This window comes from Saccopteryx bilineata, chromosome 1 (assembly GCF_036850765.1).
Source record: "Saccopteryx bilineata isolate mSacBil1 chromosome 1, mSacBil1_pri_phased_curated, whole genome shotgun sequence".
NCBI classification, from domain to species: Eukaryota; Metazoa; Chordata; class Mammalia; order Chiroptera; family Emballonuridae; genus Saccopteryx; species Saccopteryx bilineata.
The window spans coordinates 348,730,729-348,757,353 of record NC_089490.1 but is presented as its reverse complement, the minus strand read 5'-3'; the positions used below and the strand labels follow the sequence as shown (position 1 = coordinate 348,757,353).

The following is a 26,625-nucleotide window of genomic DNA, read 5'->3' as shown; positions in this document are numbered from 1 at the left end:
GAAGGTAAGCTTCTCCCTTGCTCCATGGAGGGAGAGTTCACTCTCTTCTAGCCCTGCTCCAGCTACCTGTGACCTGACCTTGCCCAGCATGCTGGGCATTGCCACTGAAGGCCCAAGGACATCGTTCACGTGCCTAAGGTATTTCTTCCAAGTAGCAAATAAACTGATCTCATTTCTTGTAAACACAAGGGCCATCTACTATGCCTTGTCTGAATATTTGAGTTTTATTTATCCCTCGAAGATCTCTACTGTGGGTAATGACAGTCTGATTTTGTTACTGTATTTAATGTATAGCAACTCCTTTATTACTCTTGTCTCAATGCCCCATGCCTATTGTAGGCTGGGGCCTGCTGCTAATTCCAGCTAGAAGCAGTGGTAACTAGGACTTAAACCCTAACTGCAAAGTGTAGAAATGTAACCACCCTTTCCCTAAGTACTTGCAGGATTTACAGGTGTTACTCAGCAAACTGTTCAAAGACTGTCCAATTGGGCTTCCAGCAGTACATCACCCAAGGACTGACTTTCACGTGGACAGGTCCACACACCATGATCCTGACAACTACTGCTGCTAAAGTAGAAAAACGGCATTACACCTATATGCATCTCCCTACTAATTAGAAACCTGTACCCTAGTCTATTTTACCCCAAATATCAACCTAATCCCACCCCATGAGCCTCTTTCAATTCCTAGTATACTACCCATCAATCTAAGGACCAAACAAGCTGTACAGGTAATTCCTCTTCTTGTTGCTTTAAGAATCTCTACAGAAGTAGGTCTAAGGGCAGGGGGACTGGCCACTTCCCTGTCTTATTCCTACACTCTCTCTCTCTGAAGCCCAGCGAATTCGTAAACATGGAATCAGTAGTTTCACACAAACTGGGTGTCTTGACTATTGCCTTTCATTGGTCCACTCACTCTCTTATTTATTTTTCTAACCTTTGGACCCTGCCTCTTACGTTTGTTCACTAGTTTCTTACAGAACCGCATGCAGACCTTCGCCAATCAAAAAATTGGAAAAATCTGCCTAACCCTACACACCAACCCTGAAACCTGCCCTCGTGAAACAGAAAAATCTGGAACCCTAGAAATATACCCCTACTCCGAACAATGGTGGAAAAATCCCTTGTTCTCAATGCTAGCGCCAATTATAGGACCAATCCTTATTTTGTGCCTAATATTAATGCTTACCCCTTTCTTTATCAAGTTCCTGCAGGCTCAAATGAGAGAAATCTCCAAGATTACCTACAGTCAAATGCTCCTATACTCCTATTCCTCAATACCCCAAGGAGAACTTCACGAAGGAAATATCAAATAGGTAGGGATGACAGCAGGAAGAAGCTGCCCCTCAGCCCGAGAAGTTCCCTCCCGAATGTTCTCCAAACCCCCTTCCTTTTAAACCACACATACTTAGTCCTTCTAAAACTTATACCAACAGGCTCCCTGTCTCTAAAAATCTCCACATGTCCTCCCATTCAAAAGGAACCAGACCAGCATGTCTCATGAGGCTCATTCAGGAGACCATGTATCACCATGTCACTCTGTCCACTCGGCACTCGCAGCAAGCAATTCACAATTACCTCGCAAAATTTTTTTACTTCCTCACTCAGGTTTTCGAAGACATCGCCTGCTTCAGACTTCACAGCACGGAAATTGACGACCTCCTTAACTGGATGGGGGACTTGGCTTGGCAAGGTTCCCTTCTTGAGTTCTCTCCAGAAGAAGCAATAATTTTCTAATTTTTTCTCCTCTTTCTCCTCGTCACCCCTCACCGTGTATTATAAAATAACTGCCTTTCTTTTATATGTAACCACAGAGTTGAGAAATGATAGATACATGAATTTACCAGGAATTACAACTGCCCTTTTGCTGTGCCACTTGGCTGCCTCACCCCACCCTAATTACTGGACAATCGGCCCTGGGCAGAGGGGATCAGGAAGCAGGAGTATTCAGAAAGCCGAACATACCAGCACACCCTTGCTCGAGGCTATCTCCAACCCTATAAAATTTTGCCTCAGTTTGTTTTTGGTGCCCTTCTTCCTGGAGGAATGCCCCGGCAGGTCTTTCTCCTCTAATAAAGCCTGCACATCTGGTGTTCGACTGTCGTTTCATTCTTACAGCCAGACGCCATCATGGCCATTCACATACAGGTTCTCATTGAATTCAGACTGACGGAAAAGAAATCGTGGGGCCAAAAAATGGTGGGCCATTCCTTTATTCAAGTCTCGCACTGGCCGCCAAGCAAACACACAGGGCTCCCAAAGCCACTGATGCATTCTCCGGTTCCACAACCAGGAGAATCTCCTCCGGTTCCTCCTAGAATCAAAGGCCTCACCAGTCTCAGTAGGGCTCCCAAGGTCCCTCAGCTCTGGTTCCCCATCTCACACCTTCTCTTTCCCTGCCAACATGGCTTCTTCTTCAGCACTCTGCATTCTCTCTTCTCTCACTGCAAACATGGCTTCTTTTTCTGCAAAACTGGCTTCTTCTCTTTTCAAAACTTTCTGGTGCGAAAATCTCTCCTCCAGCAAACATTAGCAAAACAATGCCCCTTCCAAGAAGAAATGCAATATGCCATTTCAGACCACATATACCTGGCGCTGCCCAGCCCCCAATGCAAACTATAAGCGAGCAAACATAAAAATCATATTTTACTAACTTATTTGACCAGCAGGGAGGGTAGTCTTGTGCTAGGCCAGTATCTTTCTTGACAAAGGTCAACTTTACTTTAACTGAGCCTGTCTTTTTGCACCCAACACACCTTTGGAATGTCAGGGTAATTTCCTTTTTCCAGACTGCTCAGGGCAAAATCTCCCAGCAGAGCTGGAAGCCACTGAACTCATCACTGCTATTGTGTTAACTGTTAACTATACAATACCCACCTATGCAAAAGATGTGTCTATTCATTTTACTTTTTATCCAATCCCAGAGATCCTTCCACCCCTCACCCCTGCCTCCCTAACCTATCACCAATAAATTTCACATAACTCCTTGTCTTCCCTTTTGATTCTAACATATAAAATAAGTAGTAAACCTGCCATTTTCTGGAGCATTTTCTCAATCCATTGAGATTTTGCTTCCAGGCAACTGTTGTCAGTTTGGCTCAAATAAACTCCTAATAATTCCTACACGTTTGGACGTTTCTTATGTTGACAACTGTTTTCAATATTCTTGGATTTCTCTCTGTTCCTCAGTTTCCAGGAAAATTCTTTGGGAAAAACTCCAACTAGTTCCAGCCATACTGATAGAATTTGCATTATGGCCATACTGAACTGGGATTTTCAAGAAGTAGTACTTTGGCCACCACAGTGGTGGTGGGGAGACAGAGGCTGACAGATGTCCCCTGCTGTGATGCCCTGGGGGACTGCAATTTTGTGGCCTACACTGTCCTAGTGGCTGGATCAGTGCCATAGAAAATCCTGGCATACACAGGCTGATAGGCACTCAGACTGATTTCTAACGTTTCTCTTGCTGATCACATCAATCCCCTTCCAATCCCTCCACCCCCAACTCAGCCAATACTGCTGTTAGAATTAAGACAAAGCTCAGTACCCAGTACCATGGCCTCTAATGTCCTGCAACATCTGTTCTAGGCTCCCAGCATCCCCCCCCCAGCTGTCGTCCCAGAACTCTTTTTCAGTCCTTTATGCTTGCTATTGTTCCTCCTTCCACAGGGTCTTTGTAGACAAAAGTTCCTTCTGCCAGGAATGCTCTTCTCACCTTCTCCACCTATGTTAGCTGCCCCTTGTTCACTTCAGAGCTGAAACTTCCTCTGGGAAGCTTTCCCTGACCAGAGGAAATCTATCTGAGGCGCTCAGAATTCTCTGCACCATCTTTTTGCAGCATTTGTCACAGCTGTAATTTCACATTTGCACAATTAATGTCTTACTAGGCACTAAACTCCATGAGGTGGGGCCTGTACATATTTTTGGCTTACCACTGATCCATCAGGGCCTAACACAATGCCAGCACATAGTAAGCACTATTTATTGAATGAATAAATTATTGAACTAATTCTTCATTTTTACTATTTTTGCAAAAGAAATCAGTTCTGATTATAAGTTTATGACTGTAAATAACTACTAACAACCACCTAACTCTTACCATTTACAAAATACTTATCCAATATTCAGTATTTAACTATTTACATGAACAGCCAAGAACAAAGCAATGGTTCAACATCTCCAAAACTCAAAGTATTGTGTGTGAGAGACAAGAAAATAGATGATCAAATCCCAATAGAGGGTGATAAGTGGTGTATCACAGAGGAAGCACAGGATGCAGGTGAGGGTTGGGGAAGGCATCCTCTTCTTTTTTTTTAATGTTTATTTTATTGATTTTTTTAAAGAGAAAGGAAGGAAGAGAAAGAAACAGGAGCATCAATCTGTTCCTGTATGTGTCCTGACCAGGGATCAAACCGGCAACTGCTGTGCTTCAGGAACATGCTCTACCAACCGAGCTATCTGGCCAAGGCAGGGAAGGCTTCTTGGAAGATGTGATACTGATATCCAAAGGATGAATAATTCTCTAGACAACAAGAGTTCCTCTGCCTGAAACTCTCTCAAGATCCTGGGAGGGTGGTCTGACAGGTATCACCAAAGATTCTTCACATTTGAGGTCACTGAGGAAGTTAAGAAACCACTACCCCAAGGCCACACAGTCAAGAAGCAGTAGGGCCAGCAGCTAAGGCTCAATTCCAGGGCTGGCCTGCCTTTCAGAGACATGCTTCCTCCCCTCAAGCCACCGGTAGACCCAGCTGTTCTCTGCTCCTGGGTTTGGCCAACCACCTGACTCAGCTGGGCTTTAGGCAGTTGACTGGCTGCTTCCACAGCTCACCTATCTATCAAATTCAGAAAAAGCTGCTAATTCCATCGTCCTCAATTGCTTTCCATCACCAGGGAGCAACCAAACAGGGACTCAAAAGGTTACACACTTCAGAAAAGGTACAAGGCCCTGGACCACACTGCAAAACTGTTTGTCTAGTAAAGACCCACCTCAGCAAATCCTGGTGATTCAGTGTGTGATCTGAACTCTTCCAAAGGGACCCAGTTTTCTCTGCATAATACTAGGAACTGTATTTCAAAGTTCTCAGTGGGAACCCCATTAATAAGAGTTGGAAACTAAGACTCAAAAATAGAGGTTCTATGACATATTAAGGGTCACAGAGCCAGGCAGTAACTGTGTCAGAAGTGGAACCAAGGTCTTCTAATCCTAAAATTCTTGTATTCTGCCTGACCTCTGGTGGTGCAGTGGATAAAGCATCGACCTGGGAACACTGAAGTTGCCGGTTCAAAACCCTGCACTTGTCTGGTCAAGGCATATATGGAAGTTGATGCTTCCTGCTCCTCCCCCTTTTTTCTCTCTCTCTCCCCCTCCCTCCTCTCTAAAATGAATAAATAAAAATTAATTAATTAATTTTAAAAACTCTTGTATTCTTTCTTTAACATTATGCTGCCTTCTAGCATCCCAGCATTCAAAAAGCCTGTGTGGGTTAGACACTCTAGCTTTCAGAAAAAGGTGTTATAATAGAGAATTCCCACAACAAGGATTAGATTACAAGAGCGATACCAGTTGAGCCTTGACCTTTGGTCTAGGACAGTAATTTTCAATAAGTATGCTGGTGTGCACAAAAATTTTTAAAACATGCGATATCTGACTATTTTGTCGGGGACACTGACCTCTGTCAAGTTTAATAAATGACGACAGTCAACATAATAGCCATCTGATGTGAATGAATCAAAATTATACCTACTTTTTTTTAAATCAGCAAAAAATATATTTTTTGGTGTGCCACAGAAGTTTAGTAATTAGATTATGTGTGCCATGTGATGAAAAAGGTAGGATAAAGCTTTTGTTTCAATCTATTGCAAGACAAGAACATTTACATATTTATACTGGTTAAGAGAGCTGGATGTTTTGGTTGCTCTGATGCCATCATTAATATCTTCCCATTCAGCCAAAATGATATAACAATCGATAAACAGACAACCTCTGAAGCCGAGACAGCTAAATGTGTTTACCAGCCAGGGTTTTTGTTAATTAGATAAAATCCCTGGATCAATGTGCAGAACATTTACCTATGCTGTAGCTAAGCACATTCTGGACACCTTAATCCTGGCACATGGACAGCAAGTGCCTCAAGCCCCAAGCTGGGGCATCTGGGGACAGGAACCAAACCAAGCCATCAATGCAAATCTAAAGTAAATGTGTTTAGCCCTCAAGAAAACCCAATCTTTTTTTCTTTCCTGAGCTGCAAACCACATCAGACTTCTTTCCAAAGGCATCTAGTAAACAAGTTTGAGTTAATATGAAGTTCCTTTAACTTCTAAAATCATCAAATTAGAAATCAAAACAATCTCTAAACTTAACAGATTTGGAGAGGCAGTATGGTATGTATAATGGGAAAACTAAAAAAGACCCATACATTCAACTGCCTGGTTAATATCTCCACTTGAATATTTCACAGGCACATTAAATTCAGCATGTTCAAAATGAAACCTTTCCTCAACCCAGTCCTCCTCTAGCATTTTCATCTCAGTGAATGGTAACAGCATGCAGGCAGCTGATCAAGCTAGAAAACTGAGATTCATTCTTTTTTTTTTTTTTTTAGTATGCAACTTTTTAAATTCATTTATTGATTTTAGAGAGAGAGGAAGAGAAAAAGAGAGAGAGAGAAACATCGATCTATTCCTGTATCTGCCCTGACCAGGCATCAAACCAGCAACCCTTGCCCCTCTGGACCTAGCTATCCGGCCAGGGCTACATTTCTTTTTTTTTTTTTTTTTTTTAATTCTGAAGCTGGAAACGGGGAGAGACAGTCAGACAGACTCCCGCATGTGCCCGACCGGGATCCACCCGGCACACCCACCAGGGACGATGCTCTGCCCACCAGGGGGTGACGCTCTGCCCCTCCCGGGCATCGCTCTGTCTCGACCAGAGCCACTCCAGCGCTCGGGGCAGAGGCCAAGGAGCCATCCCCAGCGCCCGGGCCATCCTTGCTCCAATAGAGCCTCAGCTGCGGGAGGGGAAGAGAGAGACAGAGAGGAAGGAGAGGGGGAGGGGCGGAGAAGCAGATGGGCGCCTCTCCCGTGCACCCTGGCCGGGAATCGAACCCGGGACCTCTGCACGCCAGGCCGACACTCCACCACTGAGCAAACTGGCCAGGGCCAGGGCTACATTTCTTAAATAACATTATTATACTTCACTTATACATACTTCACCAAAACAATTCCTTAATATTACCTAATATCCAAAACCTGTCAAAACATTAAAAGGAGCTCAAACTTAGTAATTAGGGAAAAATTAATAAAGCAAAGAAATATGTGAGACATGTCTAATTGACAAATTAAAAAGTCTGACACCAAGTGTTGGAAATGATGCAAAGTGCTGGAATTCTACTGCACTGCTGTGGGGAAGGGAGAACAATCCTTCAGGAAAGACAGCATGGCATTGTATTGTAATACTGAGCACACACAGACCTGATGCCCTCAGCCACAGCTAGATTCATACATACAAAATGTGTACCAACAAAGGAGACATGTGGATCAAAAACACATATAACAATGCTCACAGCAGTACTGTTTTTAATAGAAAAAAGCTGAGATAACTCAAATGTCCCTTAACAGTAGAGAGTATAAATAACTTGTGGTATGTAAATACAATAGAATAAAACACAGTAATGTAAAATGAACTAATCAGAGCTCCTGCATCAACCTGGACTAATCTCACACATTTCATAATAATAAAATAGAGATGGAAAATAACACGCATAATCTAAGTCTGTTCAAAACCAATGCCTGTCACTTATTTTCAAATGGTTCAGCAAATATGTATCTATATACGTTCACCTCTTCAGATACAAAGAAAACATAGCAAACTATTAAAAAATATAAATCCAGTTAGAAGTATACAAAGGTTTATTGTATTATTTTGCTATTTTTCTTTAGATTTGAGATTTTCAAAATAAAAGAGAAAAAAGTTCAAAAATCAGATAGCTACTTTATAATGTTTAAGAGTAGTTTCTTCATCGGAGTGATAGATACATGAGTTTTCTTTGTAATTATTTCTTAAACTATATAAATATTTTATGCATTTTTCTGTATGTATAGTACACAAAAGAAGAAAGGTACAAAAGTGATGATGTATATAAAAATACAAGAAAACGGCTACACACTTGTTTAATATTACTATTTAAAAAAATAAAACTTTGCTTTATAAAGCAACCAAACATTAAGTAAGGGGCTTTTGTTACGTGGGTCATTTACTTAAGATCAGTTTTTCTCAAAAGGTACATACCTAGAACCAATTTTTGAGGCTAGCAATAATAATGTCATCTCATTTTTCTACAAAATAGTTCTTATACAACCATTGATTCTAAATCTTTTATACTTTGATATTAGGTAGTATATTCTACTAAATAGTTCATGAACTGTATTATGATATCATAATACTAATTCTGGAAGATATTCTAGCATATGCAACTTTTAAAATTTACTGTAAGAAAACTCTAGATAAGTTTTATAATTATTCCAATATCATACACAATCATATTGTCCATGTATAAATGTTGCCATTTTCTATAGGTTATAAAAATTCTTCACTAGGATTCATAGTTTTTGGAAAACCCTCAAAGTTGTTCATAATTTAATGTTTTTTTATCAACTTTTAATATATTAATCTATTTGTCATCTTCTGTGTCATCTAAATCATTACTTCTTCATTTCTTCTGCAGCTTCTTCTATAGTTGGAATGTAGATTATTTTGTTTTCTGTCTTTTCTGGTTCCTTATTAAACAGAATAACAATGTCTTCTTTCTTTCCACATTTTGCACAAACTTCAAGTTCACAAGCACATGGTCTATACCAGGGGTCCCCAACCTATGGCCAGCGGGTCGCATGCAGCCCCCTGAAGCCATTTATCCGGCCCCGCCGCACTTCCGGAAAGGGCACCTCTTTCACTGGTGGTCAGTGAGAGAAGCATAGTTCCCATTGAAATACTGGTCAGTTTGTTGATTTAAATTTACTTGTTCTTTATTTTAAATATTTATTTGTTCCCGTTTTGTTTTTTTACTTTAAAATAAGATATGTGCAGTGTGCATAGGGATTTGTTCATAGTTTTTTTTTTGTTTGTTTGTTTTTTTGTTTTTTTTTTACAGAGGCAGAGATAGACAGGGACAGACAGACAGGAACAGAGAGAGAGATGAGAAGCATCAATCATCAGTTTCTTGTTGCGTGTTGCGACTTCTTAGTTGTTCATTGATTGCTTTCTCACATGTGCCTTGACCGTGGGCCTTCAGCAGACCGAGTAACCCCTGCTGGAGCCAGCGACCTTGGGTCCAAGCTGGTGAGCTCTTTGCTCAAGCCAGATGAGCCCGCGCTCAAGCTGGCGACCTCGGGGTCTCGAACCTGGGTCCTTCCGCATCCCAGTCCGACGCTCTATCCACTGTGCCACCACCTGGTCAGGCTGTTCATAGTTTTTTTATAGTCCAGCCCTCCAACGGTCTGAGGGACAGTGAACTGGCCCCCTGTGTAAGAAGTTTGGGGACCCCTGATCTACACATTATGTAATAAGAATCCTTCACTGTCTTTTGTAAACATTTAACACATTTCTTAGGCCTTGACAATGGTTTGTATTTGCTATATTTTACACACCATTCAAGAACTTCTTTACAGCACTGACATACACTATCATGAAGTTTTTCATTAATTTTCTTGGTCTGAATACTATTATCAAACTTGTCATTTTTGAAGCTAAACGTATTCTGATGCCTCTGAGGCCTGAAACAGGCCATGTTCCCTTTCTGGGAGCTCAACGCCGAAATCACAATCACCACAAACTTGGACAATGAAGATATCCCGAAATTCATTCTTAACATCTCCTTCTCCCTAATCAATCATATCCAATTCTATTCATGCAGTCAATATTCATTTATTGAGTACCTACTGTGTAGTAGGCCCTGATAGCATTCTAACCATCACTGAATCCTGTTTAGCTTACTCTCTCCATCTTTGCTACTGACATCTTAATCCAAGTCACCACCTGCCATTCAGGAATCCTCTCTAGTCTGGACTACTCTAGTTACTTTCAGCCAGTCTTCCTACATCTACTATAGCTCTCTATCAATCTTGCCTCCACAGAGCGACCAGAGTGACCTTTTAAAATTACAGATCCACTTACAGACATAAAATCAACAAGGAAATAGCAGCCTTAACTGATACATTAGACCATATGGATAAAATTGATATTTTTCAGAGCATTTTCACCCTACAGCAGCAGAATACACATTCTTTTTGACTGTACCTAGAATATTTTCTAGGATAGATCACATGTTTGGACACAAATAAGTCTCAACAAATTTAAGAGGCTCAAAATCATATCAAGCATCTTTTCCGACCACAAGGATATAAAACTAGATATCAGTTACAAGAAAAAAACCCTGAAAAACACACAAATACATGGAGACTAAATAACATGTTACTAAATAATGTAGGTTACAAAAGATATAAAGAGAGAAATCAAAAGATTCCTTGAGACAAACAAATATGAAAACACAACTCAAAAATATATGGGACACAGCAAAAGCAATCCTAAGAGGGAAATTCATAGCATTACAGGCCTACCTGAAGAAAGAAGTAAAATCCAAATGAACAGTCTAACCTTACACCTAAAGAATTAGAGAATGAACAACAAAAGCACAAAGTGATTTGAAGGAAAGAAATAAAAATAAGAGTGGAAATAAAAGAAATACAGACTAATAAAATACAAAAGATTAATAAAACCAAGAGCTGGTTTTGCGACAAAATAATAAAAATTGATAAATATTTTATCAGACTCATCAGGAAAAAAAGAGGACCCAAATAAATAAAATCAGAAATAAAAAAGAAGTAACAACTGACATTACAGAAATACAAAGGATTATAAAAATATATTACAAACAACTATGTATATGCTAACAAATTGGACAATTTGGAAGACATGGATAAATTACTAGAAACATACAATCTTCCAAAACTGAATCAAGAAGAAAAAGAAAACTAAACAGACTAATTACAACTAATGAAATTGAAACAGTAATAAAAAGACTCCCAATAAACAGAAGTCCTGGACCAGATAGCTCACTGGTAAATTTTACCAAACATGCAAAGAACTAGCATCTGTTCTTCTCAAATTATTCCAAAAACTTCAAGAGAAAGGAAGACCCACAAGCTCATTTTACAAGATCAGCATGATCCTAATTCTAAAACCAAATAAAGACACTCCAAAGAAAGATAACTATAAGCCAAAAGCCTCTGTTGAACACAGATGATAACATCCTCAACAAAACATTAGCAAACTGAATTCAGCAGTACATTAAAAAGATCATACATCATAATCAAGTGGAATTTATTCTTGGGACGCAACATTGGTAAAATAAAAATCACATGATCATATCAACAGAATCAGAAAAAGCATTTGATAAAACCCAGAACCCATTTATGATAAAATTCTCAGTATAGTGGGAATATAGAGAACATAACTCAACAAAATAAAGGCCATATATGACAAACCCATAGTTAACATCAAACTCAACAGGCAAAAAATAAAAGTGTTTCCCTCAAGATCAGGAACAAGACAGGGATGTCTACTTTCACCATTTATACAACACAGTACTAGAAGTTCTAGCTATAGCAATCAGACAAGAAAAAGAAACAAAAGGCATTCAAATTGAAAAGAAGTAAAACTGTCATTATATGCAGATGACATGATATAAAGAACCCTAATGACTACCAAAAAACTACTAGAACCGATAAGTGAATTCAGTAAAGTAGCAAGACAGAAAATAAATATTTGGAAATCAATTGCATTTTTATATACTAACAATGAACTATCAGAAAGGAAAACTAAGAAAATAATCCTATTTACAATTATATCAAGAAAAAATACCTAAGAATAAATTTAAATGAGGAAGTAAAAGACCTATATTTGGAAGATTACAAGACACTGAAGAAAGAAATAGAAGAAATACATACAAATGGAAGTATATACTGTGTTCATGGATAGGAAGAATTAACATCATTAAAATGCCCATACTACCCAAAGCAATCTATAGATTCAACACAATTACTATCAAAATACCAATGGCATATTCCACAGAACTAGAACAAATATTCCAAAAATTTATATGAAACCACAAAAATAGAACAGCAACAACAATCTTGAGAAAAAAGATTGAGAACAAAGTTGAAAGTATCAGACTATCTGATATCAAACTATACTACAAGGCCATATATAGTAATGAAAATAGTATGGTACTGACATTAAAACAGACATATAGTTCAGTGGAAGAGAATAGAGAGCCCAGAAACAAACCCATGCCTCTATGGTTGATTAATATTCTTTTTTTTTTTTTTTTGTATTTTTCTGAAGCTGGAAACGGGGAGGCAGTCAGACAGATTCCCGCATGCGCCCGACCGGGATCCACCCGGCATGCCCACCAGGGGGCGATGCTCTGCCCATCTGGGGCGTCGCTCTGTTGCATCCAGAGCCATTCTAGTGCCTGAGGCAGAGGCCACAGAGCCATCCCCAGCACCCGGGCCATCTTTGCTCCAATGGAGCCTCAGCTGCAGGAGGGGAAGAGAGAGAGAGGAAGGAGAGGGGGAGGGGTGGAGAAGCAGATGGGCGCCTCTCCTGTGTGCCCTGGCCGGGAATCGAACCTGGGACTTCTGCACGCCAGGCCGACGCTCTACCACTGAGCCAACCAGCCAGGGCGGTTGATTAATATTTGACAAAGGAGGCAAGAACATACAATGAGATAAAGATATTCTATTCAATAAATGGTGTTTGGAAAAATTGTACAGATACACGCAAAAAGTAAAAAATAAATCCAGATCACCTTCTTACAACATACACAAGAATAAATTCAAAACAAATTAAACACGTAAATGTAAAATTCAAAACCATAAAACTCTGAGAAGAAAACATAAGCAGTAAAATCTCTGACATTTCTACTAATATTTTTTTCTGATAAATCTCTTTCAGCAAGAGAAACAAAAGAAAAAAATAAACAAATGAAACATCAAACAAAAAAGTTTTTGCTCAGCAACAGAAACAATCAACAAAATGAAAAGACAACCTACTGAATGGAAGAAAATATTTGCCAATGATACATGGGTTATCCAAAATTTATAAAGAACTCATATAACTCAATACCAAAAAACAATCCAATTAAAAAATGGGCAGAGCACCTGAATAGACACTTCTTCAAAGAGTACATACAGACAGCATATAGATATATGAAAAGATGCTCAATGTCACTGATCATAAGAGAAAAGCAATATCACCTCACACCTATCATAATAGCTATCATTAATAAATCAACAAACAAGTGTTGGTGAGGATGTGGGAAAAATGAAACTGCCTTATAACCCAGCAATTCCACTTGTGGGTATATATCCAAAAAAACCCAAAACATTAATTCAAAAGAATACACGCACCCCTATGTTCATTGCAGCATTATTTACAACAGCTAACATATAGAAGCAACCCAAGTGTCTATCAATGGACAAGTAGATAAAAGCTGTGGTACATACATGAACTATTATTCAGCCATAAAAAAGAATGAAATCTTACCATTTTCTTTTTTTTTTTTTTTATTTTTATTCATTTTTAGAGAGGAGAGAGAGAGAGAGACAGAGAGAGAGAAGGGGGAGGAGCTGGAAGCATCAACTCCCATATGTGCCTTGACCAGGTAAGCCCAGGGTTTTGAACCGGCGACCTCAGCATTTCCAGGTTGACGCTTTATCCACTGCGCCACCACAGGTCAGGCCAAATCTTACCATTTTCAAAAGCATGAATGGGCCAACAGGGTATTTATGCTAAGTGAATAAATCAGTCAGAGAAAGACAAATACATATGATTTCACTTCCATGAGGAATCTAAAGAACAATAGAAATGAACAAACAAAACATACTCATTGATACAAAGAACAGACTGATGGTTACCAGAGGGGAGGGAGGTTAGGGGACTGGCTGAAAAAAATGAAGGGGCTAAAGAAGTACAAACTGGCGGTTTCAAAATAGTCATGGGAACTAAAGTACAGCATAGTTAATAATATTGTAAACTATGTATGATGCCAGGTAGACACTGGAAATATCAGGGTTGGGGGGGACACTTTGTAAAGTATATGATTGTCTTAAACTACGCTGTATACCTTAAACTAATACAAAATAATAGTCAGCTGTAACAGTACAATAAAATTAAAAATAAAATTACAGATCCAGATCGTGTCACCATGTCTTTGTCTCATTCTCATACATAAACACATACACACTGAGGCTTAAAATTCCTCAATGGTTGCCCACTGCTGCTAGTTAAAAATAAACATCATTAACATGGCGTATAGACTCAGTGTGGCATGGTCCCTCCCAAACCCAACCTCTCTAGTCCCTGTTCATCGTAACCTACTTTCTGTCTCTATGGACTCGTATATCTGGGTATTTTATATAAATCAAATCATGGAACACGTGGTCTTCTGTGCCTGGCTTCTTTCACAAAGTATGATGCTTTCAAAGTTCATTCATATTGTCGTATATACTAGTACTTCATTCCTTTGTACTGACGAATACACTGAATGGCTTCTCATCTCTCTCCCTTCCTGTCTGTCTCCTTCTAAATAAATAAATAAATAAATAAATAAATAAATAAATAAGAAGTCCAATTTATCTACTCTAATGTCTTCTTCTAAGAGTTCCTTACTTTAGCTCTTACATTTAGGTCTATGATCCATTTTGAGTTAACTTTTGTTAACAAAAGTTGTATGGGTGAGGTAGGGCTTCAATTGCATTTTTTGTGCACTGATATCCAGTTGTCCTAGCATCACATGTTAAGATAAGTTATACTCATTTTGAAGCACATAATTATAATTGCATGATTAGTCACCTGGCTCCCAGTTAGACTGTAAGCACCAAGAGGACAGGGACTGCACCAATCTAGTTTACTGCTGAATCTCCAGCACTCAGCCTAATGCCTAGCTCCTAATAAGCATTCATAAATGTTGGCTTAGTGAATGATTTTATTAATAATAAACACTCAACAATTCTATGCATTAGAGGTACTATCATCTTCCATGTTATTTAGGCTCACAGAAGTTAGGCAATGTAGGCCTGTTTGCTAATTCTAATTTTTGACTCAGGTGCTCCCTCCTCACTTAGCAAAGGTGCTAGTGAGCACCTCCAGGGCAGGGACTGCTTCCACTTCCTCATGTGTTGCTGCCGCCAACACATTCAGTTCAGGGCTAGGCACAGAGGACAGGCTAAACAGAGGAGTAACTGTGGGACAAACGGAAATACGCTCCACAACTGGGTCCCAACCTATCTCCAGTCCCTCCAGCCTCAGACTGTGATCCAGCAACATGGAACAGTATGTACAGTAACTTTCCCTTTGCCACCGCACACCCTACACTGTTTCTTGCCTTGGTGCTACCATTCATACTGTCCCCTTTGCCTGGAATGCCGTCCCCTTCTATTTGCTAAGGCCTACTGGTACTTTAAGACTCTAATTAGGTGCCATTTCCTCTAGGATGCTTTCTCCGGTCCCCCAGGTTGGTTAGGAGTATATTCTGGGCTTCATCTCTCAAGACTGACCATACTGTGATGTTACAATCTTCTCCCCCAGTCTCCTTCACCGACGGTAGAAATCATGCCTGGGCAGGTGTTCCCTGTGCCAAGCATATGACCCAGCATGGTAAGTGCTCACTAAATTTTTGTCAAATGAACAAAAGACTCCTGGAAAGTGTAGGCAGTCTGCAGTCCAGGTGTTATAGCATCAGACTTCCTTCATTAGAAAATGTTTGGGCTGAGAAACAACTGAGTTAAGCATCAGCAGAGAGGCCCAACTCCCTGCGGGAGATAGAAAATGAGTAGGGGTGTTGTCTTTCACCCACATTTGTTCTGAAGGAAATGTGATCTTCAGAACAGGAAGAATGGAGGCCTTACTTCTGCCAGCCCTGACAGTTCCTTGTATGGCTCAGCCCAAGCCTGGACAGATGTGCCTTCAGTCCACCCTGTGCCCTGGTTTTGGGTGAATGGTTCCTGAGTCTAGAAGTCAGGCTCAGGTTTGGGCTGAGCCCAGCATCAGGGCCACCTGCTCATACTGCTGACAGGTGAAGCAGGGGATCCAGGACCTGTTTTCACTCCTGACTGCACTAACAAAGTTTAAGTGCCCTGGGGGAGAAGGAAAAAAATAGTTGCCACACTGGGAGAAAGGAAAAGAAAGGGACCTGGCCTACCCTCTGGTACAGCTAATGGGCCTGTTCAGGTTAGCTGACAAGTCAGTAAAAAGAAACTTTCCCCAAGTTTTGTTGTACTAGAGAACACGGTAAGACATGTGGGGAACCAGACCTTGTCCCTACCCTGGGGAGACATGTGATCCAGTGGCTTAAGGTAAAGTCTGGCCCACAACCTTCTGAATATAAAAAACAGAATGCAGCAAGTGGCAGATCCCCATTAGCCAGGCAAGCCCAAACCATAGTTACCCAGCTCCACATAAAGCAGATCAATAGTATCCACATGCCAAGGCATCTATCCAGAATTCTTGACTTGATCCTCTCATACTCTGAGGATTCCTGATCTGTTCCTGATTAACTACCTCTTCAAGTAGTACGAATGTTCATGTACATTCTCATGCCTCCTGACCATCCAGAGCACGATCGATTTATTTTAAAAATAAATGCTTCCTGCTCCTCCCCCCTTTCTCTCTCTCTCTCTCTATCACTCTAAAAAAAGGAATGAATAATAAAAAATAAATAAATAAAAATTAAAAAAAAATTAATTCCATGAGAGCCATATGACGATCCATGTATGTTATGCATTATCCAATAAAAATTTAAAAATGGGTAAGGCAACATTAAAAAAAGGCAAATGTATGTTCTTCTTGTTTCCATAAATTGGTTATCAAACGTGATTTTAAGTTAATAAAACTGGAACTGGAACTAATTTCATTTTTTGAAAAACAAAACTCACTCCAAGGGTTAGAGAGCATGAAAAAACTCACTACTCAAAGGGTTAGATCGGCATGTGAACCTCACTGGCTTTCCTGTTTGTGGACTGAGTACCTGAGTCACGACATTCAACCCTACTTCTCTCATCTGAGCTCCAACTTTGCTTCTAGAAAAGGATTCCTCTCCTTCCACAGGCTGGCACAGCCCTTCCTAGATGACTCTCAGACCCTCCCTGACCAGAGGGAGGTGCAGGGGAGATCACACCCAGCTGGGAGGAGTCAAGGAAGGCTTCACAAGGAACACAGTATTTGAGCTGAGGCTAGAACAGGGATCGGGAACCTATGGCTTGCAAGCCAAATGTGGCTCTTTTGATGGCTGCATCTGGCTTGCAGAAGATCTTTAATAAAAAAAAATGTTAAAAATATAAAACATTCTTATGTATTACAATCCATTCACTGCTCATGTTCATGGTTGCAGGTGGCTGGAGCCAATCACAGCTGTCGTCTGGGACAACACCAAATTTTTATTGGATAATGCGTAACATACACGGGTTGTTGTACGGCTCTCATGGAATTACATTTTTTTTATTTATTTTTTATTATTCATTCCGTTTTTTAGAGTGATAGAGAGAGAGAGAGAGAGAAAGGGGGGAGGAGCAAGAAGCATCAACTCCCGTATGTGCCTTGACCTGGCAAACCCAGGGTTTCAAACTGGCGACCTCAGTGTTCCAGGTCAATGCTTTATCCACTGCGCCACCACAGGTCAGGCTGGAATTACATTTTAAAATCTGTGGTGTTCATGGCTCTCTCAGCCAAAAAGGTTCCTGACCCCTGGCCTAGAAGATTGTGAGGATTTAAGTAGAAGGTGAAGAGCAGAAAGCACACAGGTCAGTCTGTGTGGGGGTGGAGGGCCCAGGACCCAGGCCCTGTCGCTTCCAAAGTATCCTTAAAGAGGAGAATGAGCACCTCCTCTCTGAGCAGAAGAGCCTCAGGCTACTGCCCTTCAATATCCAGAGCTCTCCCAAGCTCCTGGGTCTGGGAAAGGAAGGGGACATCAAAACAGAGACACACACAGAACAGAGCCCCAGAGAGGTCAAGGTGGAAAAAAGAGTAGAAGGCAGTATTTTTTTTTTTTTTTTACAGAGACAGAGAGAGAATCAGAGAGAGGGATAGACAGGGACAGACAGACAGGAACGGAGAGTTGAGAAGCATCAATCATTAGTTTTTCATTGTGCATTGCAATACCTTAATTGTTCATTGATTGCTTTCTCATATGTGCCTTGACCGCGGGCCTTCAGCAAACCGAGTAACCCCTTGCTCGAGCCAGCGACCTTGGGCTCAAGCGGGTGGGCTTTTGCTCAAACCAGATGAGCCCTCGCTCAAGCTGGCGACCTTGGGGTCTCGAACCTGGGTCTTCCACATCCTAGTCTGATGCTCTATCCACTGCGCCACTGCCCAGTCAGGTGAAGGCAGTATTATTCAGCAGGTCTGAGTTTTTTCCAAATATTGGTATCACTGACCACACACACTGTGACCCAACCATGTATAAACTGTGTAAGGTGGTTTGTTTTTTTTAAAATTGAGAATGGGACTCAATTCTGCTATAGATAGATCTGTTAGGCAGAGATAAGGGCCAGGACAGGCAGAGGAAGAAATTAAGAGTAGTGTGAGGCACTTGTGCAGAGTCAGGGCATAGAAAGGCTGAATAAGGACCTGCTGTAGGAGTTCAAGAAAGTTTCCTTCTAGGAAGGATGGTTTGACTCTCCCACCCCAACCTCTGGTCCTAGCTCTGTTAGCAAGAACTATAATTGGTAGGTTAAATGTCTGTTTCCCTCAAACCAGGGCCTAGGTCACACACATACCCATCTCCAGCACCTAGCAAAGGCCCACTCATTCATTCATATGCAGGAACTGTTTGGGGTGAGAAAGAGAGAAGTGTCCTAATTCAGGCCTTCATTACCCTAAATTTGTATTACTAAAACAGCCTTTTAACACATGCTTTCAGGCCCTAGCCGATTGGCTCAGTGGTAGTGTCGGCTCGGCATATGGAAGTCCTGGGTTTGATACCCAGTCAGGGAACACAGGAAAAGTGATTATCTGCTTCTCCCTGCCCCTACCCCTTCCCCTTTCTGTCTTTCTCTCTTCTCCTCCCATAGTCATGGCTCAATTCATTCCAGCTTGGCCCCGGGCACTGAGGATGGCTCTGAGGAGCCTCGGCCTCAGGCACTAAAAATAGCTCAGTTGCAATCTCGGCCCAGATGGGTAGAGCATCAGCCCCAGACAGGGTCATTGGGTGGAGCCCCACCGGGGCACATGCAGGAATCTATTCTCCCTTACTCTCACTTTAAAAAAAAAAAGGCGATATGCCAATTGTTGGGAAAAAGCTGTGTTAGGCTTGCTCACTTGTACTTTACCTGATTAGTGCGTAAGCACATGACAGTGCCACGTGTATCGTCTATGTAAGGCTACAAGTGTGTACCCTCAGGGCAGACTGCAGGAACCATTTTGCTGTTCATTTGCCTGAGAAGCAGTTTTCCCCTGCCAGTTTGCTCGTCTGCCATTCTGAGATTGTATTCAACAGGAATGGCCCAGTGCTTTCTGGCTCCACAGTTTCTCTACTGTCTGCCTGAATCCAATGTGGACCTGCCTGGCCTCGGCCACCAGCATTAGACTAATTTAACAGATCTGCTTTCAGCTCTCCCCAAATTCAGTCCATCCTTCACCTTTCTGAATAACTAGGAAATTTCCCTGCTCAGAAACTTCCTATGTCTTCCCCAGCGATCACAGATAAGAATTCAAAACTCCTTACTGTGTGTAATGCCAGTGGCTGAGGCCAGGCAGGTCCACACTGGATTCAGGCAGACGGTAGAAAAACTGTGGAGATGGAAAGCATTAGGGCCATTCTGTTTAACAAAGTCTCACAAAGGCAGATAAGCACATAGGCAGGGGGAAAGCTCTTCTCCGGCACACAAACAGCAAGAACGGCCCCTCAGTGGCTGGCAGACAGGTAACCCGCCATCTACAATCCCCGATCTCTAGTCTAGAGCATAACCACCCATAGCCTTATATAGGCCGTATACATGTGGCACAGCCACACACTCACACACCAACCAGGCAAAGTATTTGTAGCTGGTAACCCCAGGAGCAAGCCTAACACAGCTGCCCCACACTGCGGGCATTCTAGAACTTGCACATTGCAGCTTCTCTCAAATCACCTTCCCTCTTCCCACCCTGCAACTCTGCACAAGTATACCACCTCAGTAGCATCAACATGATACTAGGCCCAGCAGCCAAACAGCATCTTCTGCTCCCTGCCTTTGCTCAGCTTATTCCCTGATGTTTGCTTGGGGGTGGGGAGAGGGGCAGAGCAGGGGGAAGACTGTCATGTTGAAGGGCAGGGTCTGTACCTTGCTCATCTCTGATGCTCTCACAAATAGCAAAAGAAGATTCTGACTGAGTCATCACAACCAAGAGATGGGTCAAAGGGAGGCAGGAAAAAAGCAGGCTAGAGACTGGGACACACATGAAAGGACCCTATCAGACCCTATCCACACAGAGAAGTGTTGCTGAGTCATATACACACTATAAATTCCACCACTTTCTCTAGTGTTTGGGCAGATGTTCAATTGCTATTAGAAAAACGTGCACCTGAAAGAGCTAAAATAATCAACACATAGGGCTATCGGATGGGGTAAACTCAGCCGACTGCGTGATAGAAGAAAGGTGGAGTCAAAGCACTGTGGCTCTGCAAATGTGCTGCTTATACTGGGTTGCCAGAGAAAAGCAACAGCCTTGGCCCTGGCCAGCTGGCTCAGTGGTACAGCATTGGCCTGGCGTGCAGGAGTCCCGGGTTTAATTCCCGGCCAGGGCACACAGGAGAAGCGCCCATCTGCTTCTCCACCCCTCCCCTTCTCCTTCCTCTCTGTCTCTCTCTTCCCCTCCCGCAGCCAAGGCTCCACTGGAGCGAAGTTGGCCCGGGCGCTGAGGATGGCTCTGTGGCCTCTGCCTCAGGTCCTAGAATGGCTCTGGTTGCAACAGAGCAACACCCCAGATGGGCAGAGCATCGCCCCCTGGTGGGCATGCCGGGTGGATCCTGGTCTGACTGCCTCCCCGTTTCCAACTTCAAAAAAATACAAAAAAAAAAAAAAAAAAAAGAAAGAAATAAAAGCAACAGCCTGGCAGCCCTTAGCAGGTACCAACAGGTGATTCCAGGGTCAGCAAAGGCCTGGGAGTAGGAGCCCAGGCAGTCTCATCCCCTTGCTCCCTCGTACTGCAAGTGAAGGAAAAAGCTCATCTGTTTCGGGGGGAATGAAGATGCCACGCACAGCCTGCATTATGAATGGCTCTTATAACAAGCTGACATCTGTGCTTGGTTTTTAAGATGCATCATCACATGTTTATTAAACTATTGCTCTATCATATTTATTAGGCTACGAAACAACTCCCAGCCCATACTTCCAAAAGTGGTTTATTAAAAACTAAGCCTTGAACATTAATACTCAAAAGCACCCTTGGGAATCAATAATAATGCTGCAGATAAAATGAAAGGGAATCAAAGCAGTAAGTCTTGGTGGGGGCTGTAGCTGCCTTTCCACACTTTCTCGTACACTCAGGCAGCTGGAGTGGGGAAGAGAACCACGGGTATGTGGGACTGGGCGCAGGGCTCACCACCCCGAACACCATATATTCTGTCTAAAATGGAGACTTGGCAGCACGGAAGGGGGAGTGCCCTATGGCCATCTAGTCTATGCAAAGGGCCAAAAAAAGGTCAAGATTAAGCCCAGTGGGGGCCGACAGTTTTGCCAAGAATAAAACCTCTGCCCCTAAACAACAGTCTCATATTGATGCCCTACGCTTGCCCAATCTGAGCATTTATCCTGGACACCCTCTGCCCTGACCCTGACACTAGCCTGAGCTGAGTCTTGCTCCTGCCCAAGAACAAGCCTCAAAGCCAACTGGCCAGTGGTCAGAAGGGACCCAGCTGAGCCAGGAAGACAGGAGGAACACAATCAGCCCATGGGCAGGGGCCCAGCATGTGCACCCCAGGCCTCTCTAGCCCCAGAAGACCTCATAGAAAGGTCCCTTTCAGCTCCCTCCCAAATCCCCAAACCTCTCCATGGTTGCCCATCTGCACCCATTTAAGCAACAAGCAATAACACTTGACCAGTTCCACAAAAAAAAACAAGAACAAATTAAAAGTTCAGTGAAGAACCCACAGGGTGCAAAAGGGACTCCAAATCATGCCCTGTGAAGATCCAAACAGTGGAAGAATCCAGGGGCGTTGGGGTCAAAAAGGAAGCACAGAGCTCACCAAGGGAGCTCAGATGACTGTGACTACAGGGTTCAGTTCCCAGCATAGCACGAGGATTTCCTCCAAGGCAGTCATGACCAAAGGAAGGGGCCCACGCCAGCCAGCCCCTCCTGTTGGGGAGAGCTAGGCCTGGGATTCAACACTCACCTTCTGACTTCTTGGACATTGTTCGCACGAGCAGCTTCCATCAGGGCTGCATCTGAAGAGAGAGGGGGCACTGGTCAGATCCCTGGCCAGGACCTCCCCCTCAGGGCAGCTTACAGGGCCCAGTGAGACAGTGAAAGTAGAAACACTTCAGAAACATGGACTTTAACAAAGGAAATGATGCCAAGATGCAGGCATACCTCAGAAATATTGCAAGTTCAGTCCTAGACCACTGCAATAAAGCAAGTATCGCAATAAAGTGAGCTCTAATCTTTTTGCTGGGGGTGGGGTTGGTAGCCTTCAATTTTTAACAAACACAACATCTGTGAAGCACAATCAAGTGAGTGCAATAACACGAGGTATGCCTGTGGGTAAAGAGAAAGCTCATTATTCCAAGCCCACATGTTAACTTGTCTTCCACATCTTTTTATTATAGAGCCCAAACTCTCAGCTCCTCTCATCATACAGATGATCCCTGTAAGGTGCTAACACCAAGTATTGCCAATGGTAAATGCTCAGCGGGTGAACTCCTTTGCTTCCCATTAGCTATAAAGCTCTGTATGTTTTACATGACTATCGTTACTAGTCATTCCCATACCTTGCCCCACATTCTCCAACTCAACTTGTTTCTCAGTCTAATTTTTTTAAAAGATTTTATTGCCCCACATTCTCCAACTCAACTTCTCAGCCTACTTTTTTTATTTTTAAGATTTTATTTATTGATTTTATAAAGAGAGGAGGGTAGGGGGACAAGAAGTAGTTGCTTCACTCTAGCTGTTCATTGACTGCTTATTGTATGTGCCCTGACCGGGCAAGCCCAGGGTTTCAAACCAGCAACCTCAGTGTTCCAGGCTGATGCTCTATCCACAGGTCAGGCTCTCAGCCTACATTTGAATCTTGATGTCACAGGTCACAAACCCAAAGGGAGGGAGGGACAGGACAGGGAGGAGCAGGTAAGGGTGTGGGCCATTCTGAGGGCAGAGAGAGCCTTGACCAGGAGCCAGAGGAGACTTGGCTCCGACACAGCAGCCCCTTTCCCTCCCAACCATGGCTTCCCCGACTGTAAAGCAGAGGCAATAATCCTTGCCCTGCCAGCCTCACAAGGATGCTGAGGAGATGAAATTATGGTTGAAAAATGTGCAAACTCCTCGGTGCCAAGCTCAGCAAAGGGAGACCCAAAGCATAAGGTTCCCATCCTTAAGAATTACCTAGCAAAAAAAGCTAAGCCTGGCCTCCCTTGGGCAGCCTGCAGGCTGCTGGCACCACCTTGTGGCCACAAAGAAAACCTGTCTGACTCAAAAAAAAAAAATCTCAAGACAACAAGAAGCCAAATTTTTTCAAATAGTTAATACCAAGTACCTGGAGAATCCTGTGCCAAGCCTGTTTCTGAGCTCCAATGTTGAACACTGGACAGACTCATGTCCGGTCCTGCCTCAGAGAGTTCTCAGTCCACCCAGTGAAACAGGAGGCGGCACTGGAGAACGGTAGAAAACAGGACCTGGAGATAGACAGACCTGGGCTCCCATCCCAACTGTGCCACTTACTTGCTGTACCACTTGGCCAACTCGCCTAACCTCCTGAGCCTCACTTCCTTGCCTACACAATGGGGATAAGATAGCCACCTTACAAAACACATGCAAACCAGTTCTTAGTGTCTCCACCCCATCTCCCGGTCTAGAACATAGGGCCAGGTTATCTTCCCTAAGCACACACTCAGGCAGCCCCCAGCCAGAAGGGAAACAAGGCTTCCTCAGACATCACTACATCTACTCTTCTCTCACTCTGCAGAAAGAAGTGGGCTCTGCAAGGTCAGAGGAAGTAAAGAATGAGCCGAGATTAGAACCCAGTTACCAGGCTCCTAAAGGATACAGTTTCTTACCACAGTGCACTGAGGGCCTGCGTTTACAACTCCGAGTGAGAACAGGTTAGCTAACAAGTCAGAAAGGTTGGAAATGATCATGGTTTTGGTCATTATCTAGTTTGGTGCACTCTGGTCTTCTTGCTGGGGTTCACATGACACAAAGTCCAGTCCAGAGCCCCCAAGAATCTCTAAAAGGCAAGACCTTGAACAACTCCCCCAAATACTTCTAAACATACTGCCATCAGGGCATTCATTCCTTGAGCTCGAGGCTGTCCACTGCCTATAGGAGAAACTCGAAACCATCCTGCCTGACATCCAGGCCCCACTCCATCTGCTCTGACCTCATCCCCAAAACCCCGTTCTCCAACCAGGCTTGCCACTCTGCCAGCTCCTGCACACACCATGCTGATCTGTGACTCCCTCCTCTTTGTTGCCCAAGGCCTCTGCATGGAATACAACCCAACTCAAGACACACTGAGCGCTAAGTTCCAACACTAAGGGGGTCAATGTGAAGGTATTAAAGAAAGGCACTGGTATCAACCTGAAAAAAGAAAGATTAGATGCAGTCCTTCCTCTGATGGAGGTCACATGAGACCTTTTTATCTCTTGCCTCAGCCTTCAGAACCCAAGTGCAAATTCCCCATCTTCCATGGGTTTCCAATCTTCCAGAAAAGCTTTCCTGACCCTGCTTGCTCTCTGATCCCTCAACTACACGGACCATTCACCAGACCCGCAGACCTAACTGCCTGCACTGTCTCCTTAACTAACTTTGTGTTGAGTTAGGAGTTCCACACCTTGCCTAAAAACAGGCACACAGAGTATTCAAAAAATGCTAAAAGTTATAGAATCATAGAGCATGCCTAAGTTAGAAGAGCACTTGGAATTCTATCTCAACCTCCTCATTTTGTAGGTAAGGAACCAGAGGGCCAGTGAGGAGATGCAAGAGTCCAAACTCAAAATGGGATTTAACCAAAACAAGGTCTCAGTTGTCCCTACTCCCTATCCAAGGTCTCTGCCTTTACAGCTGCTGAATAAATAAAAGGCAAGTCAATTGCTTCTTCTTGCTCCAAAGTCTGAGAGCTGGGAGTACATGGCATCTATCAACACTATGCCTCCTCAGTCTTCTCCCAAGAACCTGAGTGGTTGGACTCACATAGGCCAGGAGTCTGGCTCTCTGCCTGCTCTCCCAGTCCCTGCTTAGCTCCATGCACCCAGGTGAGATGCCAACCTGGGTCAGCCAGTCCCTATGGTTGCTTTGGGTCTCTACAAGGCCCACTTAATACTCTTCCTTCTCCTGCCAACTGCTCCACATGGCAATATAACATCATGCCTGACACCAGACACAGCAAAACCCAAGGAGTCTGCCGGGCAGACAAGGCAGCTGAACTCCAAGATAATCAAAATAATAGCAAAGAGGACTAAGAAATCACCCTTCACTGTATAAGTGGAGAAATGAAGCCAGAGAAGAGTAACAGGTGAGCAGTGGCAAAACCGGCATTGAAACCAAGTTTTTCATAAACCATTTAAAGTGCCCTCAAAACTCACCGCAGCTTCCTGGAGAGATCTTAAAAGAGGAATAGGGCCAGAATGAACATTAGAGCATTAGAGGGCCATGCTCTCATTTTAGATGTTTAGTCCAACGCTCCTGCTGTAGATGGACAAAGTAATCCCAAAGACAGGAAGCTGCCACGATGGGAAATTAGGTAACTCAGAGGCAATGGGCTCTCCAGTGGATACCCTACCCCTGTGATGGTGTCTGGGTCCCTCCAGGACTGAGACTCTGCTGTTCTAAATCTATAAGTAAACCCCACCATCCAAAGATAGAGCAGGACACTCCTCCCGCCTCTCATTCCTCGAACCAAGACTGTCCCGATAATCACCCTTGCTGGACGGGCTCTTGCTGTAACAGTGAACCACCAGCGCCGTGGCCAGGGCCCACATGCCCAATCCGCCTCTGTTGGGGACCCCATGCCAGCAGTCCTGTCCGGGGAGTGTTTCTTCGGGGATAGAAAGGCGTCCCCATGTGGCGGCTGCGAGGGACTGGGTCTCGGTGCGGCGTCTTCCCTGACGCCCCCCGGTGGCTGCCCCTCTACGGATGAGCAAGGCCAGCGATGTTCCAGGACGCCCCCCGATGGCCGCCCCTAGCCACTGTGGCTCCCCACAGGCCGCACTGGTCACACTCCGGCCGCAGGGACCTCGGTGGCTCCCGAACGATGGAAACCTAAAGAGGAGGCGCGGTGCCAGCGCTGTTCTCCTCAACACCAGGGAGCCCAACATCGTGACAGCTGATCCAACAACCCCCCGGTGCCGGCGCCTGTGCTGGCCACGTCCAACATGGCT

The 26,625-nt window shown here is 43.3% G+C and overlaps 1 protein-coding gene and 1 pseudogene across 1 annotated transcript in view; both read right to left on the bottom strand.

Moving 5' to 3' along the window:
* CLPB (ClpB family mitochondrial disaggregase) overlaps positions 1-26,625 on the bottom strand; it is a 187,643-nt gene extending 161,018 nt beyond the window's left edge. Inside the window, exons 1-2 of the mRNA XM_066250604.1 lie at positions 26,166-26,625; positions 22,428-22,479 (exon numbers count right to left, since the gene is read on the bottom strand). Coding sequence (XP_066106701.1) covers positions 22,428-22,479; positions 26,166-26,562 — 449 coding nt within the window. The 5' untranslated portion in view covers positions 26,563-26,625. The remainder of the gene's footprint in view (positions 1-22,427; positions 22,480-26,165) is intronic.
* Positions 8,704-9,860, bottom strand: LOC136323017 (uncharacterized protein C9orf85 homolog pseudogene; annotated as a pseudogene).